At 38.6% G+C, this 22,963-nt stretch overlaps 1 protein-coding gene across 2 annotated transcripts in view; it reads right to left on the bottom strand.

The window, feature by feature from the left end:
• pank1a (pantothenate kinase 1a) overlaps positions 1-18,764 on the bottom strand; it is a 31,954-nt gene extending 13,190 nt beyond the window's left edge. The window contains exons 1-4 of one of the 2 annotated variants that reach the window (XM_085369684.1): positions 17,929-18,764; positions 3,633-3,779; positions 2,205-2,410; positions 315-568 (exon numbers count right to left, since the gene is read on the bottom strand). In XM_085369684.1, coding sequence (XP_085225810.1) covers positions 315-568; positions 2,205-2,410; positions 3,633-3,779; positions 17,929-18,217 — 896 coding nt within the window. In that variant the 5' untranslated portion in view covers positions 18,218-18,764. Of the gene's footprint in view, positions 1-314; positions 569-2,204; positions 2,411-3,632; positions 3,780-17,233; positions 17,499-17,928 lie in introns of those variants that run through there. The other variant, XM_085369685.1, reaches the window with a different exon arrangement.
• Positions 18,765-22,963: the final 4,199 nt, after the last annotated feature.

The raw sequence follows: 22,963 nt of genomic DNA, 5'->3' as shown, positions 1-22,963 counted from the left end.
TCTATATATATAATTTTTTACTTTTCTTAAATTATTATTGGAGCTGAACTCCAATATAGTTTCTCTGTACTTAATTAATACTTCTGTTAATAACTTATTGGTATTGTCTTCTACTGACATGGACTGTTCTACACACCATCACTTGCCTGTGACAGTAGCCACACTGCATCATTAATCTCTTGATCAGTTTTTTTTAATTATCTTAAAACTTATCTAATTTGAATTTTCAAAAATTATATTCTTATTATTATATTCTTCCACTCTGCTTATAAATATTCTGTGTGCACCATTAAAGAGGTTCCCATTCTCCTCACCTGGTACCAGTCACCCGTTTGTAGTTGTTCTCTGAGTACACAGCCAGTATGGAGACTCCTGAGCCAATGTTGACCAGCAACATAGGAAAGGGGTTGTCCAAAGTGCAGGGCTTCTTCACACAGCTCTGGGTGTCTGATGGGTTCTGGAAGTAGTAGCACTCAGGGTGTCCGTTGAAGCCTACCCGATCGACAAACAGCAGACCACGAATCAAGCAGTCTAGCTCGTCCAGCTTAAGCAGCTCCAGGTCAGCCATCTGCTCACAAATGTAGGAGGTTTAAAACATTGATAAGGCACTACTTTATCTGCTAAATTGTTCCTGATTATTTAAAGTAAAACATTCCTTGAAACCCTTGATTTGTCAGTTGTATAGTATTAAAATGACTTTCAAAACCTCACTGAAAATGGTCTTTAAAAATTAAAAAGTTCCTTATCCAAATGCAGACTAGACTATCAACATTCCTATAAAAGTATACAATGTGGATTACTGTAAATTGGCATGATGGTAACGGCGTAAAAATTAAGAAGAAAACTGGTTGCTTGTAGAAAATAGTAGAGCCCAAGAACTATGGGCTATGACTTTTAGAGATAAAGAAAAAAAACATGAGTGTAGACGTGAGACATTAAAATATTTTAAAACACATTGGGGTTGAATTGATGACATTTAGCACAGTTTGTGCAGTGTCAGAGATTTCACTGATCCTGCTGAAGTGCAGACATGGTCAATGAACCTAGGTAAAAAGGTACTGTGAGGGAAGGCAAGAATTTCTGATGAAATTACATTGAAACACGATTCTGTAAACAAATGACCTAGATTTTTTGCACTTTTTGTCCCATTTATTCATCTATTAACCATTTTCTTGATTGTTTATCTAGAGTTTGAATTAACATATCAAAAATGGGCACCAAAGACAAAAAAAAAAAAGGCCCCTTCTGAAACCCTATATGCCACAAACTGATATTGACCTCCCTAGAAATGTAAATTCCCTTTGCTTGTTCTGTACAGGTGGTTACTCCTGTGTATTTCCAGCTACTTTTTCACTGCAACTTTTGAATGGATCAGTGAGAGACTAAAAGTCACCTCAATATAAGAAATAATCAAAACCTCAATAAAAGTAGTCACGACTACCAGCAAACTCCTGGAGAGAGACTGCTGAAACTATCAGAATGGACAAAGATGTAGAAAAATGGCATGCATTTTCAATTTCTCTTTGCTATTTGGGCTGATTGGGACCTGATGAATGTAAAAACAAAGAATTACCTGATTTTTTCTTTTTAACCTGATTTTTGTTTCTAAGAAAAATGAGATCCACATAAGAGGGCATTCGTTTTAAATTTTGATAGAACAGTGGCAGTATAATGTCCTCGTAAGTGGATATCAGGCCCTTGTAGAGCAAAATTTAGTATTTTGGTCTTGACAACCAAAAACGTGACGTCCACATATGTGGACGCCAGGTCCTAGGAGGTTAAAAAAAAAACCAAATACTGTAAAATACTAGGACATGACCAAAATGTAATTAACACTTATTGCACCACGCAAAGTATGAATCCTTGCAATAGTGCTGGTTGCTTGCATTGGTTACGTCGTGGGCTGTATAAAGAGTCACTGCACAAAACTCTAAATCTGCCGTTATTTGCAAAGGTTAACCACCGTGAATTAATCTGCATATTTGAATTGACACAGATTTTCAGACATGAAGGATTTGTGTCTCCTCCCAATCTTGCACTGGGGAACTTTAACATATTAGGCGAATGTGGTAACCACTACACCACATATCTATTTTCAATCAACTAAGTATTTGATTAATCAACTATTCACTGTAATTATGTCACAATGTTTAATCAGTACCACTGATACTGAGATGTTATCTCTGTATATACTGCACACTCACCATTCTGAACTCATTCTCAAACTTGTAAGCCCCGCCTCCAGTGGCACAGAGTGTTGTGTGCAAGCTAGAGAAGTTCTTATCCCGTCCCATCTGAATAAAGCGGGGCATGGCCTGTGTTGGGAAGCGAATGAAGTGCAGGTTTCCTGTCCTGCCGCACATGGTCAGATTCCTCAGCTCCAGGTGAACGTCACGGACACCTGTTTTACCTGAATAAGGAAAGAATAATTTTACCATATGGCATTGCCTCCTGATTTGTGTTATGCTTTTAATTTCGTTTGAACACTCAAGTGACCCAAAAGCTGAATTTGAAGCTGATAACAAAATTCATCTCATAAATTGTAAAACTGTAAAATATATCAGTGAGAGATACCTATATCCATCTGCATTAGGGCTGCCACAAACGATTATTTTGATAGTCGACTAGTCACCGATTATTTTTGCGATTAGTCGACTAATCAGATCATCATCCATTGGACGTAAAACTACAGCTTATTGCACCAGCAGCATCTGCTCTTATATAACTATCATTAGCTTACAGCTTTAAGTGTTTAAGGTCTGTGCTAACTAAAAATAAAGACAAGATAGTTTATTAAATTTTAATGAAATTTGCAGATTGTTTCGGTGAAGTTTAATAAACTCCTTGCTATCTAAAATATAACAGGACACTGGAGTATATTCTGGAGCATCTCACACTTCTGATAATCAGTTGTCTGCTTGACGTTTATTCAGCTGTGTAAAAACTAGAACTTTAATCTCAGACAAACTGATTTACTCAGGAACAAATAAAATACTAAAAAAAAAGCCAAACAATAACATTTTAAGTTATCTAAGTGACTCATATATATTTAACCTGAGTAGCGAAAGACGGCGGTGGGTTTGAAAACGATTTGCGGGGAGTCCGGTGTTCTCACGGCGCTAGTGAGCCTAGCCCCCGGCTCGCTAACGAGCTAGTGGGTAACAGATGTCTCCGAAAACGTTGGAGCGCTTTTGAAAATATGTGGTGTCCTGATAAACTGAGCAGATATTTGAGGTTTACACAGCTACATTCTCGCCTGAAAATATGTTAAACATTTATTTTGTGACCCAGAAAGAATAATAAGAGTAACATTAAAACTAACTAGCTGCCGCCATTGTTGGAAACTGCGCTGGGCCGCGCTATGAATTCTGGGACACAGCTGCTTCTTCTTCTTCTTCTTCGGGGTTTAACGGTAGCTGACATCCTTGTACATGCAATGCTGCCATCTTCTGTTTCAGTCCGTTATTACACTCTTAAATCCTGCCACTTATTCCTGTGTCTTTTGTGATCTTACAAAGCTTCAAACGACGCGTCGACTATTAAATCAGTCGTCGACGATTTTGATAGTCGACGTAATCGTGACTAGTCGACAAATCGTGGCAGCCCTAATCTGCATGTGTAAATAGTCATACCATAGGCAACGTTTGAGGTGAGGTAGCGGCGGATTGACTTGAGGTTTTCCACTTCCTCCTGTTCTTCCTCTGCAGTTATATCGACTGGCTCAAAGTACACCAACTTGACCAAAGTTCCACCAATGTCCATACCAAACCAGGGGAAGGCTGGAGAAGGTAATGGAAAAACAAGTAAACTGTTACTTTAAAAAGGAAAACAAGACATGCAGACATTTTTGCATAACATATTGAATTCTGGTTGTTATGCTAATAAAAAATAAATACAGGCCTATTTCCTTTGCAAATGATAAGGACATACCCCTGAACCATGATGTGCTCTAGACCAAAGTTGCATGAAATAAGCACCAGAGACTCAGAGTAATAATCCTTAATAGAAATCTATGGAAGAACTCAATAACGGCAAGGCATTTATCCCCCAATCCCTTTGCCAAAAGCCAATTAAAAGCTAAAGCAGGAAACATATGAGCCAACTGTGTTGCTGCACAGATACATGAATCATAACACACTTTCAACTGTGATGTGACAGGCACATCTGCTCATTATTATCCAAGTCTATGGATATCATAATAAAGGAATGAATAAAGGAAATGAAGCAAATTCCAGTAATTCAATCAATGGAGTTTATTACTAATGTCTCCCCGTTCATTTAGATAGGAGTTGCAAAATAACTGCCCAAAGGCAGTTACGATGTACAAATTGCCAAGACAGTAATCTTGCTTCCAGGATGGTTTTAGTAGGAACTAGAGATGGCACGATACCACTTTTTTATGTCCGATACCGATACCGATATCATAAATTTGGATATCTGCCGATACCGATATGAATCCGATATAGTGTTTTTTAATCAACAAAACTGTTTTTTAAATATCTTTCTGCATTTTGTATAAGTTCATACTCAAGTTTAAAACAACAACTACACTAAAGCTATTCTGTTATACCTGTATGCAAAAAAAAATATTTCATAGTTCAGCAATACTGATCAATCTAATAAACTTAAACCTACACCATCCTCCCTATTCTGGTATTTTAAAGAGTACTTAGCATATATATTAAGCAACCTAACTAATAGGGTTCCAACTCCCAGCAACAATAAAAATAAATAAATAAAAAATAGGGAACCACCCCTCACGCTCCACCTCATGATGCTTAATCGACGTAATCAACCTTAATTTGATGCAGTGTGGAAAAAAAATGCACAGAAATCAATTTTTTTTCAAGAAATATTAAATAGATTCAACATCTTTCTTCAACAAAATTGCAGACTGCACAGATGGTACCTTCCCAAAGGAAAAAGTACTATAGCTTACTAGGGTATATATATTAGACTTAATAGTTACTATATACAGTAATTGACTTCTATTCATTTAACATCAAATTAAAACTTTGGGTGTCAGATAATTATTCATTAAAAGCTAGACATTTTAAATGAGAATAAGAAAGAAAAGTATGTCTTTGTGCCCCCTTTTCCCTGTTCATGCCCTATCGGCCCCCCTGGCTAAACTTTGCTAGATCCGCCCCTGCACAGTTACCAGCGTCAGCTACGTAGAAAAAGATCCTGGAGTAGAAAGTAATATTAAATACATTCTAACAATAGCTGATCAAGCTTAAACGTGCTGCTGTTGTTCAGCCGCTGGTTTCCTCTTTCTGGTGCAAAGTGGGCCAAAAGCAAACTAGAGTCACGGACTCGCGACAGAAAAGCCGATCAGCTGATCGTTAAGCAGTTTCATGATTGAAGTAGCAGCAAGAAGAGGCAGTCGTTTGTTAAGCTTAACGCAGGAATGCTTTACAAACATTCAGAGATGGACTTACACACTTGCTTTACTTCTCTCGGGATAACTTTATCGGAGATGAAATGCCGGGTTGCTAGCGAAGCTCCACATGCTATCCAGACCACCGACAGGTCCCGCATGCCACAGCCGCTCTATCACGTGATGCATACTGCTCCAACGTGCTAACGTTCTGAGGTGAGTTACGGGGTGTTGCAAGTTTTGTGAGGTGCTTTCGTGATATTTAATGGATCGGATTACATTTTTTATTTTTCTCCGATATCCGATCCAGTAATTTAGGTCAGTATCGGACCGATACCGATACGTAATATCGGATCGGTCCATCTCTAGTAGGAACACTGTACATCGAATGCTGCAAAAAAACAACAACACTCGAGCAAGGGGAAACAATCTGGACTTGATATTTTCGGGTAGAACACTGAGTTCAGCACAAAAAAATGAAAATCTTCCAGCACCACTGGCTAGGAAAAAAAGCTACCACAGCACAACAAGATTGCCATAGAAACAGTTACCACTCCCCATCATCTCCTGTTCGCTCGGTATCTCATACACTGTTCAGCCTCCTATTTTCTCTTTCCCTTAGCTTCTCCTCTCCTCTCCACCTCTCAGCCTTTATCACAGTCTCATACACACCATCCATCTTCCTTTCTCGACCTTTCCCACTTCCTCCCCTCCTCCATCTCCATCAGCATTCTCTCATTTGGAGTTTCTTGCCTTTCACCACACATTTTTCCCTTTTGTCCTTTCAGCTTTTTATTTTAGTGAACACCATCTTCTTCCAGCTTCATTCTCTTCCACTCCTCCTTATAGCTTTCCCTTGTATCTCATCTGTCAGTCACTTTAATTAAATTAACATTTACATGGCCAGGATGACATAAGTGATACTGCAGGATGTTTTTAATTCACCACAAAGCAACGGATATTTGCCTCCAAAAACAATACATCAAATTGTATTCTTATTGATTTTTCTCAAGACATACAAAATGTATTTCTATTTTTAGAAGCTAACTGCATTGGCACTTCAGCAAAGAGAAAAGTTCTGGTTGAAATTTTGGTAAGAATGGTTTGATAACAAAATGAGGTTACACAGAGCTAAATGAGAGGAAAAACACTCGGCATACCTCAAGTTTAGTTTTAAGGTTTTGCTGCGCTGTAGAGAGGCAAGACAAATATGAAAAGGAAGGTTTCGCACATGACATTTAATACTGGCTGTATCATTTAGTGTGTAGTTGGGTACAATGGAAACCATGTGCTAGTGTTCAAGACAACCATGCTCACTTAAACTGTGTTGCTGTGGAAGGCAGCATTGAACAAAAGAATGTGTTGAAGCCAACCATTTAGTACATAACTGGTAAACAGCACACTGAGACAATATATAATGTCTTTCACATGTAAACAAAATCCTACAGAAACACAGATGATAAACAAATGAAGCATGCTTCTATAACCCCTCGGCTGATCAGTTTATTATGGGACCCAAACACTGACACTTGTGATGTGTCCTTACTTTATACATCAGCTTGATTTCCATTCTGAGCAATATATATTTCCCTGTAAATATAGAATAAGCAATTCAAGACTCCAGGCGTATAAACTTGGATTTGGTTCACTGAATACTGTTAGATGCTAAGAACACATTTTATTTTAAACCTTCAATGAGATCAGTAAGCTTCTCTACTGAAGCAGCTACCTCTGAATAGAAGTTCAGCATATGATTAATCACTTAACTGTAAAAAGAGTGTGTCCCTGCAGTCATCAGTTTCCTATCAATTTCAAAAACTCTCAATAATAACACAAAGAATAAATAGTAAATACAACATTCATAAATAATTCATTAATTAACTGTTTCAAATCCAAGTAAATCAGACTTAGAACATTGATATATTTGACTCTTTACCTTCATGACAGTAGTAGTTAAACACTGAACTAATTTACCACCATTTGGACTTAAAAAGGTCAGCACGTGACTGTTCACTGCCCTCTCTGCGCCTTTACTGTGGCCCTTGCATGATGATCAAAGTGACTATTTCACAACTGACCAGTGAAGGGAACAGACTGAATGTCTGGCTTACTGAGGCAAAGTCCACTTTCAGCTAAGCTGAGGATTCCACTTCAGAGGATGATCACTTGTAAACACATACTTTATGATTTGTTAGCAATTAGTGTTAGCAACACAAGCATATGCACATGTGACCCTTGATCTAATGTTTATGGTAAATTATGTCAAACTGACATACTATACAGACAAAAGTATTGGGCCAAATATCTTAATCTTTGAATTCCGGTGTTTTAAATCCACAGGTTTTATACACAGGTGTATAAAATTAGGCACCTAACAACGTAGTCTGCCTTTAAAAATGTTTGAGAAAGAATGTGTCGTTCTAAAGAGCTCACTGAATTCGAGTGTGGTACTGTAACAGGATGCCAAGATTGCAAAAACTAAGTTTGCTGCATGTCCTCCCTTGTAAAAATTCCACAATCAACTGTAAGTGGTATTATTGCAAAGTGCTAGGGTTTAGGAACCACAGCAACTCAGCCACAAAATGGCAGACCATAAAGACTTACAGAACAGGGTTGCTGTGAGCTGAGGATCTTAGTGTGTAAAAGTCACGAGTGCTCTGCTGACTCAATAACTACAGGGTTCCAAACCACCCTCTCAGAGTAAACATCAGCACAAAAACTGTGCACCAAGACTTCGTGGAATGGTTTTGGCCAAGCAGATCCTGTAGGGGGATGTGTCCTTATACGATACTGTTTACGGTTTGTCAGAAAAGTGAATGCGCAACAGTAACTTCAGTATTAATCTCTTTAGTATAACATCTCACTTTTGATGAAACTACGTCACAGTCTCCACTTTTACACCTACTAAAATCTACTTTCTTTTGAACACATAAAGGATAGGCTTTGTAAATGATATACCACTAATATTGCTTTTAATGTCAGCAAACTGTCATAACCAAAGGTTACTCAGGTTTCACATTATTTTTAATATCTATAAAATGATTTGCACAGAACAATGTAAACTCGTGCAATACTTTTACACCTTTGTCTATTGAAAACTGAACTAACTAATAGGAACCAAAACCAACTCTATGACTTTTAGCCCTGTTAAGGTTATCTGTTGATAACCCAACGCTACACCTGCTCCAACTCCACTACAGTGGCTAATGCCTTTCAGTCACCCACCACATTGTCTAGTGCACTTTTTTGCCACTGTGCCCTCTTACCCAGTGACCTTCTCTCATGTCTGTAAATAAGAACTGACAGACATTGATTTTCCAATGCCTGCTGTGGAAATCTCACCTGCTAGATTTTTAACTCAAACATCCCTCTTGTTGAGTGTGACACTAATGATTCTTAGATTCATTACTATCATTTTATCCTGCCAAACAAAGAGAATTTTTTTTCCTTTTTCTGGTTTTTTAATAAAGGAAATACATGCTTATAATAGAGACAGCAGCTCTCACCACTGAGATCAAGATTAATGGTTTAAAAGAGAAAGTAAAATTGCACAAGTATTATGGATTGTTACTAGCATTTCTGCCTTCCACCTTCAAAGAAATGAACCCACTCTGACAAAATGAAAGGCAACACTGCAAGCAAAAGGAACAAAAGCCAGCCAGCCAGGGTAGATGACAGGGTCTGTCTCAAGTGACAGTCATGTTTTTCTCCATAATCCCAGCCAAAAAACAAACTCACAAGCAGTACATGACATTATTCAAATTCAGAATTTAAATTTATACAAACAAACATATTTATTTAACATTACACTGTAAAAATCATGAATTCCTCCCTGAGATAAACATAAATAATCTAAGGATTTTAATTTTATCAATTTTGAGCTGCTTGGAGACTAACTATGTTAACATCACTGCTGTGACTTTTTAATGATCTGTGTGAAAACTACAAACTTCTTGTTTCCCTTTTTAGGGTTTTATGTTGTCATTGTGGAAATTCTTTAAACTACATTTAAGCCACAATAATAATGTTAGTAAGGAAGATGTCAGTTATGGTTCAGATGGTACAGCAGAGTGTCCACTAATTGCAAGCTTGGTGTTTCAAGCTCCAGCCCCTTCTGCTGATGTCATATGTCCGGAACCTGAAGCACTGAAATTGCTTGGCCCATTACATGGGCAGCCAAGTATCAGGCACAGCGCCTGCAACACTGGTGTTTGCCTTGAACAAGAGGCAAAAATCACAAATACATTGTAAGAGAAAACTGTAACCCTGTTTTGAAGCCTGTTGGCGATAATGTACAAAATGTAATGCCAAAATGCAATAATTGAAAATGACTTTGTCATTAAGACAAGATATTAAATGTTGAAAATGAGAAGTTGTGGCTTCCATTTGATTGATACTGCATTGCATTTATTTAACAAAACTAACTATTTGGGAACTGATTTGACCAATTTTTTTTCTTAATAAAGGATATGAGCTGCTCAGCAGTTCAGTTATACTTTTTATTTTGTAATGCTTTCAATAAGTGACAGGTCTACATTTCCAGTCGCAGTCTTTTATGAAAGATCCATGCTGTTGTATTACATGGAGAATTTAGTGTGGCATTATTCTTCTAAATAAGCCCTTTCTTGAAGAAGACACTGTTCCATAAAATATTTACATATTGTTCAGCATTAATGAAGCCTTCACAAATGTGCAAATTATCCGTACTATATGACGCCTCATTCAGTCAGAAGTACTAGCTTTTCAACTTCAAGCTGATCACAAGTAGGAAAGGTCCCTCTACCCCTGGCCCAAAAAACACAGCATCCATGATTTTTTTTTTTAAAAAGCAAAAAATAAATAAATCCCTTTTTAATTTGACAGACCACCCGGACAGTTTCCATACCACCTCAGTCTATCATAAATGTACTCAATCTTAGAGAGGATAAAAATTAAAAAATTAAGCTTTACAGTTCTTCTGAGGTTGTGTCTAAAAGTGGGCTTTTAGGGCTTAGTGGACAGGGGAAAACGAGGAAAGAGCAACAAAGGGACCTCTTTGGATTTCAATGAGGGATGCTACATTTTATTCAACAAGGCCACTACATCAATGGGAAACAGAACTAATAGAGCACAGGTAGTCATCAATCACCATCAATTTTGTGTGTGGAAATCAGAGGCTAAAAAGACTGTAAATCCAAAGTTTGGGGACAATAGATAGCAGAGATTAAAGTTGTTAGTAAATGCATTAAGGTTTGTAAAGCCCCTCTTGTTTTACCATTTCTCTTTGTTACTTTTGTGTTCTTTCAGTAACCTTTTGCACTGCCTATTTGACTTGGACTTCTTAAAAGAAGAGACCTGGTATGTCTTCAGGAACTTTGTAACTAAATAAAGCATAAATAAAAAATAAAGAATATCAAAGAGATATGAAGTTAACTAAACGCAAAAAATACTGTTTATACAAATGCTCCCTTCTGCCAGCTTGGCACAATAGGTCAAGACAGACTACCACCAACTTTTTCTAACATGTTAACATTGGCTGTGTTGGGACAAAGTTTCCACTTCATGAAAAATGCATTTCCTGACTGATATGTCACCGTTTTGTCCTGAGGGTGTCTTTATCTCCAACTTGCGAGGATGCTTTCCTGGGAGAGATGTTATTAGCAAATAGGGCTGGGCCATATCATACCTTTCACGGTAATACCGGTATAATGTTGGGCAACGATAAGAAAATGAAATCCCGCGATAGAATATGGGTAAAACGCGCATGCACAGTGCCTTTGTTTTCATACGCACATGGCGGAAAAAGCATGGCGGTGACCGAGAATGAGAAGGGCGAAAGCGGAACGTTGAATGAAACACACGAATCAGAATTGGTTTGTAAAAATGCTGCAACTTCAGTGGTGTGGCACTGGTTTGGCTTTCGTCCGTCAGATACACAACAAAGCACTATTTTTGGTAGAGCATGCTAGCGGGCCGTCGTTATTGCCGTGTTTTTTGGAAAATACGGCACACTTAAAATCAATCCTTTGATTTTTTCTGAAACTCGACAGAGCCCCTTATAATCCGGTGTGCCTTATGTATGAATTCTGGTTGTGTTTACTGACCTCGAAACGATTTTATGTGGTACACGGCACTCAAAAATCTGTCAAATATTTTAGTACGACTTTGCTAAGCTACGAACCCGCACCACTTGATGGATTGTCGGAGCATTACGGCTACCGTAGGCAGGCCAATTTCCACTGGAAATGCCTTTTGGTTAAACTTTCAGCAAGGAATTTGCATTTGCACTGTTAAATTTTTATATAACTTTAATGCACATAAAAAACAGCTGCTTGTTTAAGTTGTGGAGTTGTAAAGTATTTTGTCTAGTGTCAATTATATCATCAGTTATATAGTTATCGCAAATTTTCAAATGTATATCGTGATAAATATTTTTGGTCATATCGCCCTGCTCTATTAGCAAATATGAATATATAGCCTAGTCATTTGAGAACTTTTTTTGTTATTGTTGAATTTCATGGACATGCCTGTGATAGACTGGCAGTCTGTCCAGGTTGTACCCTGCCCCCTCACACTATGATAGATGAGATAGGCTCCAGCACCACCAGAACCCTGAATTTGATAAGTTGAAGAAAATGGATGGTTGAGTGGATGGATTTCATTACATACTGAAACTTGATTCACTGCAAGGCAAATAGGAAAACTACTGTTAGCTGTTTCCATCACTCTTTTACTATTATGTAGAAAGTTATTTAAGGTAGCGCTGGGCGATATGACCCAAAATTCATATCTCGATATTTTTTAGCTGGATGGCGATATAAGATATATATCTCGATATTTTTTTTTAAGCCATAAAGTAAGAACAAAAAGAGAGTTCTTAGTCAAAGCTGTGTCCCAGATGTCACACAGGCACTTTTATTAACATACAGCACAGATGTACATGAAAAATTACTCAAAATTAAATTATGAGCATTCATTAAATAATAATGCTCCATAAATAAAAGAAAACAAGGTTGTTTTTGTGCTAAACAAAGAGCTCACAATTGTGCAGTCAAAATGTAAACTAAAAGACGCTGAGCGTAATAACAAAGACAGACAGATTTCACAGCTGCTCTGTTCCCAAGTTTTACTGTGTGACTGATAGCCTGGAGTTTGAAATCCGCTTCATAATCACGTCTCTTACAGGTGCCATTTATGGTCCTTATACACACACAATACGGTAATATTACGTTGATGCACAGTACGTATCACTCCGCGAAGCTCCTCGGTAGCCGTAATGCGCCGACAATCTATCAAGCGGTGCAGCTCCGTAGCTTACCAAAGTCGTACTCAAACATTTTTGACAGATTGCTGAGCGCCGTGTACCACATAAAATCGGTTCGCGGCCATCAAGCACAACCAGAATTCATACATAAGGCGCACTATCAACTTTTGAGAGAATGAAAGGATTTTAGGGTTAGCGCTGTTAGCGCGGTTAGCTCGTTAGCATGTTTAGCTCGTTAGCACGTTGACGCCGTCCAGCCCCACGCATGGGGCGATGCGCAGTAACTTGTTAACGGAGATTTGCCGTGTCCGTCTTGTCGCTGCCTGCACGTGAAGCGATGGGGGAGGAGGGGGAGTTGTCTTCAGTGAAGGTGAGGCGGAGTAACGTTGCGTAGAGACAAAAGTGGACGAAAGAGAGGCAAACTTGCGGCTCCACAACTATAATTATAACGTAACATAGACTATATCGATACAAAGGACATTGTCACATCTTATATCTCGTATAAAAATATATCGATATGTTTTAAAAACTCGATATATCGCCCAGCTCTAATTTAAGGTATCCAAAGCATTTAAATCTCTCTACGAGTTGCTCTTTAGCAATTTCAGGGTCATCAAAAAAACAAGTAGTCAGGAACACCTGACTTATTCAAGGCTTCAAAGAGCATACAGAGCCATATAACACAAACACACTTTGCCCACCAAAGAGCAAGGTTGGGGCATGAAGACTGATTTGTGTAGATGTAGGTAAAAGGTCCTTGGCCTAACAAACACCAATATTGCACTGCATGTCCCCATGACATACACAGATTTCATACACAGATTTCACATACACACACACTAACATACATATAACATTTCTCATTGCTTCACCTTTAAGCTCAGGTTTCAAAGAAGGGTTTGGTGTTTGTATGTGTGTGGAAGCAAATTGTGTAAAAAGAAGAGGGAATGACACAAAAGTATTGCTTTTGCCCTGCATGACAAAAATGAGTGAGAGAGACTAAAAAGGTACACTATTGCATACCCTAGACAATATATTTACTGTTAGTAATGACAGGGCATTACTTCAGGTCACAGATTACATCTTTTTTCATTTAAAAGATTTTAACACGTTACAATGCTAACCAGAGGTTGCCTTTTTTATATTCTGGGATGATGTAAACAGCCATACGACGATAATAAGGATGTTTTGTTCTGGATATTCTAAAGTCTTAAGATTAAGAGTTTCACCATTATCTTCATCTCTTTTTGCATCCACTTCACTTTTACTATTACCTATTACCTACATATTATTATAGTTACAATTAGAGAAGTACCGCCATCACCTTCACTGTTACTGCTAACACTTAATTACATCCATCATTTCTCACACTTGAACTTTACTTAGATGTGTATTTTTATATCCAATACAACAACACAATCAATTTATTACTGAGAAATCTTTGTCATTATTTGAAGCATCATCTGCTGTTACCACATAGTCTGGTCCGTCTGGTTTCATGTTTCCTCATGGGCAGGCTGGCCTTGAGTCTGTCTTACCTCAATAAACAAAAGCCTGAGTATTTTTTTGTTATGTTCTCAACAAAAATGTATGTTAAAAATCTCATGGTTGACCACCAAATTTTTTTAAATAAAAGAAAAATCCTGGATTTAAATCTCAAGTATTCCCTTGTTCCAGATTCTGTACTGTAAGTATCAATTTGTGATATCACAGGAAATTACTTTTTTCATTGCAGACTATTCTTTGAGCAATTTATTTTGTATACCACAAATATAAAATACACACACACACACACACACACACACCCTGGAAACAACTTATTTCTATTTTAAACCAGCTGCAGACCACTTTCTACCTGTATGTTGTTGATGGAGGCAGTGTACAAATTATGTGGTACAACCGGTCTGTGGGCTACTCTTCCTTGAGCTGTTGCTGGTGTCAGCCAGCCAAAGAGAAGAGTAAAGTAATAGCATAAAAGAGCTGAAGTGAGGCCAAGTGTGTCCACTGCAGCCACTGTGTGTAATTTTCATACCTAATGTTTTTTATATTATATCTCTTTTTTTTCCCCTCACTTGTCCCATTCCTGTCAAACACCATTCTCTATTCTGGAACACTTGTCAACCAATCCGCTTTCAACCACTGCACAACATCATCAAAAACCAGCAATTTGCAGTTGGGATTTTGGGGGACTGCATGGGAGCAAGTTTTCATTGGGTGAAAACCCCTTCAAGTGCGCTGGGACAATGGGGACATATATAGGCAAATAGCACTTTTCTACTCTTTAGAAATGGAAATCAGAAGACTTGTAGGACTCCACATAGTTTCAGCGTGGAGGAGAAGTTTCAGTCTGGAAAAGAAGTTTTGGTTGGTTTTTGGGTTTCATAGGTCAAGCACTTCCCGTCATCTGAATTTACATTATCTCTGAAACACCTTCCCAAATTTCCTAAACGTTTACTGAAACTCGTCATCATGTCTTAGTCACAATCCATTAAATAAGGCAATAGTAGAACACTGACTGAACCTGTGGCACACCTGGATGAACCTGTATCTCTTTATCACTGCAACTATGTTACTAAATTATGCTCAGGTTGAACAGGCTGACTCAAATGAGATTGAAACTGGGTATGACACTGTTACTTTTTCTGTCTGTCTGTTTGTTTCTGACATTAAATGAAAAAGTCACAACCTGAATATATCCAAAAACTATCAAGGGTTTCACTTGTGAGAATGCTTTTGAGACACTTCTATATATAAGATATATATGTTTTCTGTTACTAAAGTGGCAAAAATAAAATAAAAATGACAATTAGTACACCCTTAATTAAGGGACATACACACAAATGCCAAAACAGTTTCAGGAAAACTTTGGTATGAGATCCTCACACTAATTTAACTAAGCTTAAAACATATTAAATTCAATTTTATTGAATTGCCAATTCACAATAAAAGTCACCTCAAGGTGCTTTACAGTGTAAACCCTACAATAATACAGAGGAAACCCCCAACAATCAGATGGCCTTCTGAGTAAGCACTTGGTGACAGTGGGAAAGAAAACCTCACTTTTAATAGAAAGAATTCTCCAGTAGAACTGGGCTTAGGGAGGGACAACTATCTGCCACACCTGGTTGGGGTGAGAGCGACAGTGCACTTCAGTAATGGATGTAATTACTGTATATTTGTACTGTATTGAAACATTGTCTTCAACTTATATAACTTATACAAATACCTGTTTTGAACAAACAGGATAAAATCGTATGTGCTGGTTTAAAACTAAAAGGTCAAATTGAAACATTAACTAATATAAAACTGTGAAGACAAGTTTCTGCTTTGTTGTTAACTGCATGTGCTAACTGCTGCCAAGTTGCTTTTGGTGCAAATAAAGGGTACTACAGGCAGTGTTACCCGAAAGTAACCCCAACCTTAAACCACTTCAAAAATCACACCCCCGAGGGAAACACATTCCAGGTTCAGCCCTCACTGAAGAAAAGCTTAGAAAGTTATCCGTTTGACAGAATGGCTGGCCTGCATCCAAGGATAACTCAACCATTAAGCAGAGCAGCTCTGACCGGACATTTCAAAGTTTACAGATGAAATAGTCCTTAATGTTGTAATCCGGGCTAATTCTGGTGTAGGTTCTTCTTTCCAGTGGCACCACTTCTCTTATGACTTATGCACCAGTTATCACAGAAAGCCAGATCAAGATGTGAAATATAAAAAGTATGTTATATTATTCTACAGTAACATTTTATCATGGTCATTTTCAGAATTTCTGATTAGTTTTTCTCATATCACTCACAGATACAAACCTCAATACATACTATACATCTGCAGGGGTACATCTAACCAAAAGAAGTTATTCTGTCTTATCTTTTTGAACTTGATTTTTCATCCTACAGAATAACAACTGATAATATTTATTCTCTGATAAGTCGTTCAAACAGATTGCAATGTCATTCTATAATAATAAAAACTTTTTATGGGTTGATTTCTGTCCATCAGTGAGTAAAGTGTAGCAGTACTATAAAAATATTGTGACAAAGTAACAATGAAAGAACTTTAAATATCAGAGCATAATTAAATATATTTCAATACTCACATCACTTTTTAAAAAGATTGCAATGCATTAGAACAACATGTAACAGTTTTCTTAGTAAGCAAACAAAACCAAGCACTTATTAAAAATATGTGTACATATAGTGTATTTGAGATCTCATAAGGGAGGAGATTAATATAGAACAAGCTTGTAACAGGTTAAAGTGACAAAAAATCCACTGAAAACCAAGAATTATGTCATCAGCCTTTGTCTCTCCCAAATAGTCTCTAACAGACTCACGCAATGCTGTCATGCTTACTTATAAACAAAGGCATTCAAAAGTCCATGTGGTCACTCCGCAAGCATCTCCACAGAGCAGTAACGAGATTTACCATGACAGCCACACTCAGCCATAACAAACCCAGTGGCTTTCACTGAATGCTTAAGTATGGCTGGGAATCAGCTGTGCACGACAGCATTACTGACTGCTATGTCCATGTAATTAAGAGTAATTCTACATATATTGTAATGCCTAGATATCCTCAGTACCAACAAATAAAATTAAACTAAAACTTACCAGGCTTCTTCTCATTTATGAGTTTCATAATGGTGTAATATATCGTCTCACGGTGTGAACAAAATAATAATAACAACTGAAAAACGTTAAAAACTGTATCTCCGCAGAAAGTCTTCAGTCCCGGAGATCAGAAAATACTTAGCTCGTTGAATAAAACGAGACTTTCACACATTCTCTGTTAAAACTTCCAACTTTACCCGGATGAACCTACTCCCATCATCAGAACATACTCGGTAAATAATGGGGCGGGACTGCTGCTCATTCGCCCTGACTCTTGTAGACAAGAGTCCAGTGCTTATTGGCTGCGGTAAACCAGGCCCACTTATCAGGAGCTTTTTCACCACCGGAAACCGACCAATCACAGCGTTCCGAATGCAACCTGAGGGTTCATTAAAAACAAAAGGGGGTCTCCCTGGCGACGGCAGGGCTTGAAGATTGGACAGAACAGTTCGAAACGCATTCTGATCGGACACCAGTATGATCTGAAGCAGATAACACAGTTATAATAAATTATTAATCGTTAACAATGAGGCAGAACTCGTGCTGAGTGACAGCGTTTCCATTCCTGTCATTGCAACACTGCACGATTGTGCAAACACCGGCCGGTTGGTATTGCATTTACCCGGCTCATGTTTGGCACAAATGACAGCAGATACAGAAAAATCATGTCAGAACGAAAAAAAAAATCAACTTACGGGGTCTGTGTTTTCGCACCGACTCGGTCCTCCTCCGTAGTCTGCACCTCTTGGCCGGGGACCCGCTGCACTCTGCATCATCCCCGCGGTGCAGATGATGCATGTTTTCAAAAGTGCCGCTGCCGCTGGGTACGGTGCTTGAGCCGAATGCATTGCTGCTGCTGCTGCAACAGCTGCCGTTAGTGGCCACCATGACATGACTGTGAAAAACCTTCTGGCTCTGCCCATTGTTAACATGAAAGGGTCCCGAAGCTCCTTTCTTATCCATCATTGACTTGGCTTTATCCATGGCAGCAGCTACCCTAGCCGAACGTAGCTTAGCATCTGTGAGGGAAACAAAACGTAAGAGCCCCAGCCGCTAGCAGTGTCTATCCCGGCTACTTTAGCTTAGCCAGCTAATACTAGCCCGTCTTCCAACGTAATGAGGCAGTCTAGCGACCAGCTAGCGTCTAAATATAACGTATTTTAATCTAAAGTATGTGGCTAAATTGTGTCGTATATTTTACTATAATGTCCGTAAAAACAAAACTGCGAACAGCTGCTAAAATACAGTGTTTCCCTTGAGGTCACTCGCGGTCATTTCCCTAAACTGAGATCCTGGCAGGCAGCAGCAGCCGGCGCGCGCGTGTGTGTCGGTGGACTGCTACGTCACATCAGCTCCTCCAGTCAAGGCCTGAACCTGTTCACCTCCTCTAACCGGTTTCCTCTGCTTTTTGCAGGAGATGCACCGCAATTCTTCGCTTTAACACAGAGACATGCAAGAATGGACTCATTCCCCGTCGCCTTCGATGCAACAATGAACTGCGGCCGCTCCCTGCTGGTTTACTCTTCACTAAAGTCTACAGTACCACTCCGTGCAGCGGTGGGCGCTTTATTTATAAGCGTCGCCGTTGGCCACAAAGCTGCCAGTCAATGTATCAGTCATGAAAATGAACCGTAGTGACCCTGAAGTTGCATGCAAAAAAACGCACATCCAACTGAAAAATCTGTCTTTTGAGCAGTGTTTTTTGTTTGTTTATTTGTTTGTTTATTTTTTGCCGCAGAATAATTTAAAATCAGTATCTGATATTTTTTATTATTATCCATTTCCTACAAACTTTATTTAAAAAAATAATCTATAATAAATAGCCAGAAAAAAATCATTTACGTAAGACATTGGGGCAAAGAGAAAACAATGGACAGAACATTATATAATGAGCACGGTTCAGATAAGATACAAAGGTCAAACAGCAATATCAGCTTGAAAAAAGAAACTACAGACTAGAGCAACTAATACGGACGGCAAACCAGAAAGACGGTTTGTAAAGGTCTTAAAAGAAATGCATAAAATATCCCATTACAGACACATCACCACAAACTGATATCATTACGTGATAAATACAATGAAAGGTTTAAAATACATAAATAAAATATGCTACAATTGGACTCCCTATAATTTTAGAAGCCATACACAGAGCATTTAGAACAGTCTCAGTCACGTGTATATATTGATACAAGTTATAGCAGTCCCTCTTTCACTCTTTGAAATACTATAGTTACACTATAATTGAGACCACCATGCCACAATAAACAAGCATATCTCAAAATTCCCATTATGTGGCCAGCTAGTTTAAGATAAAGCCAAACTATCTTACCCCCCCAAATTGATGGAGTCTTGTACTGCTGCCATCTTCTGGTTAAATGGTGCTTTGGTTATACTGAGCTTACAATGATTAATTAAAACGAAACAAATTATAATAACCAAAAAGAAGAAAACTAACGCCAAAAATACAAACTAACGTAAAATTACAAATTTGTAAACAACAAAAGCAAAAATAAAATGAGCAAACCCACTGTTGAAACTACAAGTGACATAATGTAACATGGACTGATATGGACCAAAAACAAAAGGAAACAAACAAAAAAACACCATATACCATGCAGTAACTGTTAGGTATATTATTTTACTGGCTGCACCATATTGTTGTAGTATAGGTTTAAAAGACATCCGGGTAACCAAGACTTGGTAGGAATCCGGTCAACCTTATATAAAAATCTCTTAACAGGGTTGAGTTCAGTCATTACCCAGCCAATTAGTTGAAGCTCACTATGCCTTAAGGCTCTTCTCTACTCTTCTTATGTCCATGTGTCCATAACATACTGACCTGAATGTGGTTTATCAGATTTTTTCCCTCACAGTAAATGTTCACAGAAAAGGGAAACAATCAGTTTTATCTACTAAGGTAGTCTATTTAAAATATCAAAACTGTTCCCGTTGGTGTCATGCTCCCTGTTATACAGTTTATAAATCTGGGTTTTTTCCTCTGACTGTAGTGGACCTCTAACCCACGAAGTTACATAAACAAAAATATATGCTGTCTGAATGTAGCCTTTGGCAAAGATTCAGTGTTGTTTCAAAATTTCTGTTGAAATCACACTAGCTTAACAAATATAGTAATTTAACTGCCTATAATCTTATTATAAAACAGGATTCATTTAGCAAAGAAAAAAATATTTTAAATCGGCACTTAAGCAAAAGTTCTAAATCTGAAGAAATCTGCCAGGTTTATGTAGAAACTGGAAAGTTGCAGCTTTACAGAAATGTTTTGGGCCCCTACTTAAATTCCTCTACAGCAAACACAAATCTGTGTTAACAGGATTAAAATGTGATTAATTTTTTAAATAGTTATTTTATTTCTCAAAGTAGTTTTGGCTTGTGCAAAGGTGCCACAACCCTCCTCTGCACATGTCCAAACCATCTCAGCCTTGTCTCTCCAACTTTGTCTCCAAACCACTCAACCCGAGCTGTCCCTCTGATATGTTCCTTTCTAATCGTGTCGCTGTCCACAAAACCATGCATCATAGCAAGTATCACTGCCATCTTGTAAACTCATCCACGATCATTGTTACACCTGTCTCTCTCTCTCATTCACACATCTGTTTTGTGTTCTACTGGCTTTCATTCATCTTCTCTGCAGAGCATACCTTCACCTCTCCAGGTTCCTGTTCTTTGGCTCTTCTTTGGCTCTCGGAGGAGGCGGACGCATCTTTCCCCCTCTCCCTCCCTTATCTTCCCTGCTGGTGCTTCTGTGTTTGTCTCGTCTCGTCTAACTCTTACCCTCAAAGAGTTTCTCAGTCTTGTTCTCTAAAACCTAAAGAATTATGGATTTGATCAACTGGTCCTGTAATGGAATTGACACCCTGCTGGGCTTGGGAGAGCCCAATTGTCCTGCAGAGACGTTTGCTGCCGGATACTTGATGGTCGGTTGCGTCGTGTGTCTGGCAACGCTCTCGATGAAGGACATTGAACGACATCTACCAATTTGGAACCACGATAACAGAGTTCAGGCTGATTGGAGCTGGCTTGGACCTGGCTTATCGAAGAACAAGAAGCGGACAGATGTGGACACCGGATCAACTGGAGGCGCAATCGAAGATTGCAGCGGTCCCAGATCAGCTGTACACACTGGAATATTCTCCCATGTTACTTTTCTGTGTTTTATTGTGTTATGGTGTGTTGATATCTGTGCATTCCTGTATTATCCTTTTGTGTTACACATTTCGATGTTTCCCCCCCCCCCCCCCCCCCCCTTGCTACGTAGCCTGACCTGTCTCCCCAATGTGATGTTTGTGTATTGTATGTACGGTAGGCAAGGTCTGTCATCTCGGTTGTGGGCAAAAGACCTGCAACTGACAAATAAAGGCTATCTCATCTCTCATCTTCCTGTTCACCTGCTCCCTACTCTGACATTGTCTACAAACATTACAGTTCATGGAGACGCCAGCCTGACCTCATCTGTCAACCTGTCCATCACCACTGTAAACAAGAAGAGGCTCCGAGCTGATCCTTAATGTAATTTTACATGCTCTAAATAAAAACCATCCTCCGTGCAAAAACACAGTGATGAGGTGTGGTTGACTTTATTACTACTTGTGAAACATAGGTTGACTAACAATTATTGACCAACAACAATTAAACAAAAAGACACATGCTTTATAATTGACAGCAAAACCGACCCACCTAGTCATAGAAGTAACCGTGTAACTATGAATATTATCTTATATGTAGTGAAATCTTTTATTTAAAGTAGAGATGGACCGATCCGATATTACGTATCGGTATCGGTCCGATACTGACCTAAATTACTGGATCGGATATCGGAGAAAAATAAAAAATGTAATCCGATCCATTAAATATCACGAAAGCACCTCACAAAACTTGCAACACGCCGTAACTCACCTCAGAATGTTAGCACGTCGGAGCAGTATGCATCACGTGATAGAGCGGCTGTGGCATGCGGGACCTGTCGGTGGTCTGGATAGCATTTGGAGCTTCGCTAGCAACCCGGCATTTCATCTCCGACAAAGTTATCCCGAGAGAAGTAAAGCAAGTGTGTAAGTCCATCTCTGAATGTTTGTAAAGCATTCCTGCGTTAATCTTAACAAGCGACTGCCTCTCCTGCTGCTACTTCAATCATGAAACTGCTTAACGATCAGCTGATCGGCTTTTCTGTCGCGAGTCCGTGTCTCTAGTTTGCTTTTGGCCCACTTTGCACCAGAAAGAGGAAACCAGCGGCTGAACAACAGCAGCACGTTTAAGCTTGATCAGCTATTGTTAGAATGTATTTAATATTACTTTCTACTCCAGGATCTTTTTCTACGTAGCTGACGCTGGTAACTGTGCAGGGGCGGATCTAGCAAAGTTTAGCCAGGGGGGCCGATAGGGCATTAACAGGGAAAAGGGGGCACAAAGACATACTTTTCTTTCTTATTCTCATTTAAAATGTCTAGCTTTTAATGAATAATTATCTGACACCCAAAGTTTTAATTTGATGTAAAATGAATAGAAGTCAATTACTGTATATAGTAACTATTAAGTCTAATATATATACCCTAGTAAGCTATAGTACTTTTTCCTTTGGGAAGGTACCATCTGTGCTAGGGCTGCTCAATTAATCGAATTTTAATCACGATTACGATCTGGGCTTTCAACGATCATTAAAAATGACTGAGCCGATTATTAGCCCCTCCCTCATTTATCCGCGACACCTTAAAG

The sequence above is a fragment of the Diplotaxodon limnothrissa genome, linkage group LG13 (assembly GCF_057381915.1).
Source record: "Diplotaxodon limnothrissa isolate DT_005_m linkage group LG13, D_limnothrissa_male_GT1.1, whole genome shotgun sequence".
Lineage (NCBI taxonomy): Eukaryota > Metazoa > Chordata > Actinopteri > Cichliformes > Cichlidae > Diplotaxodon > Diplotaxodon limnothrissa.
This window is presented reverse-complemented; position numbering and strand designations above follow the sequence as displayed.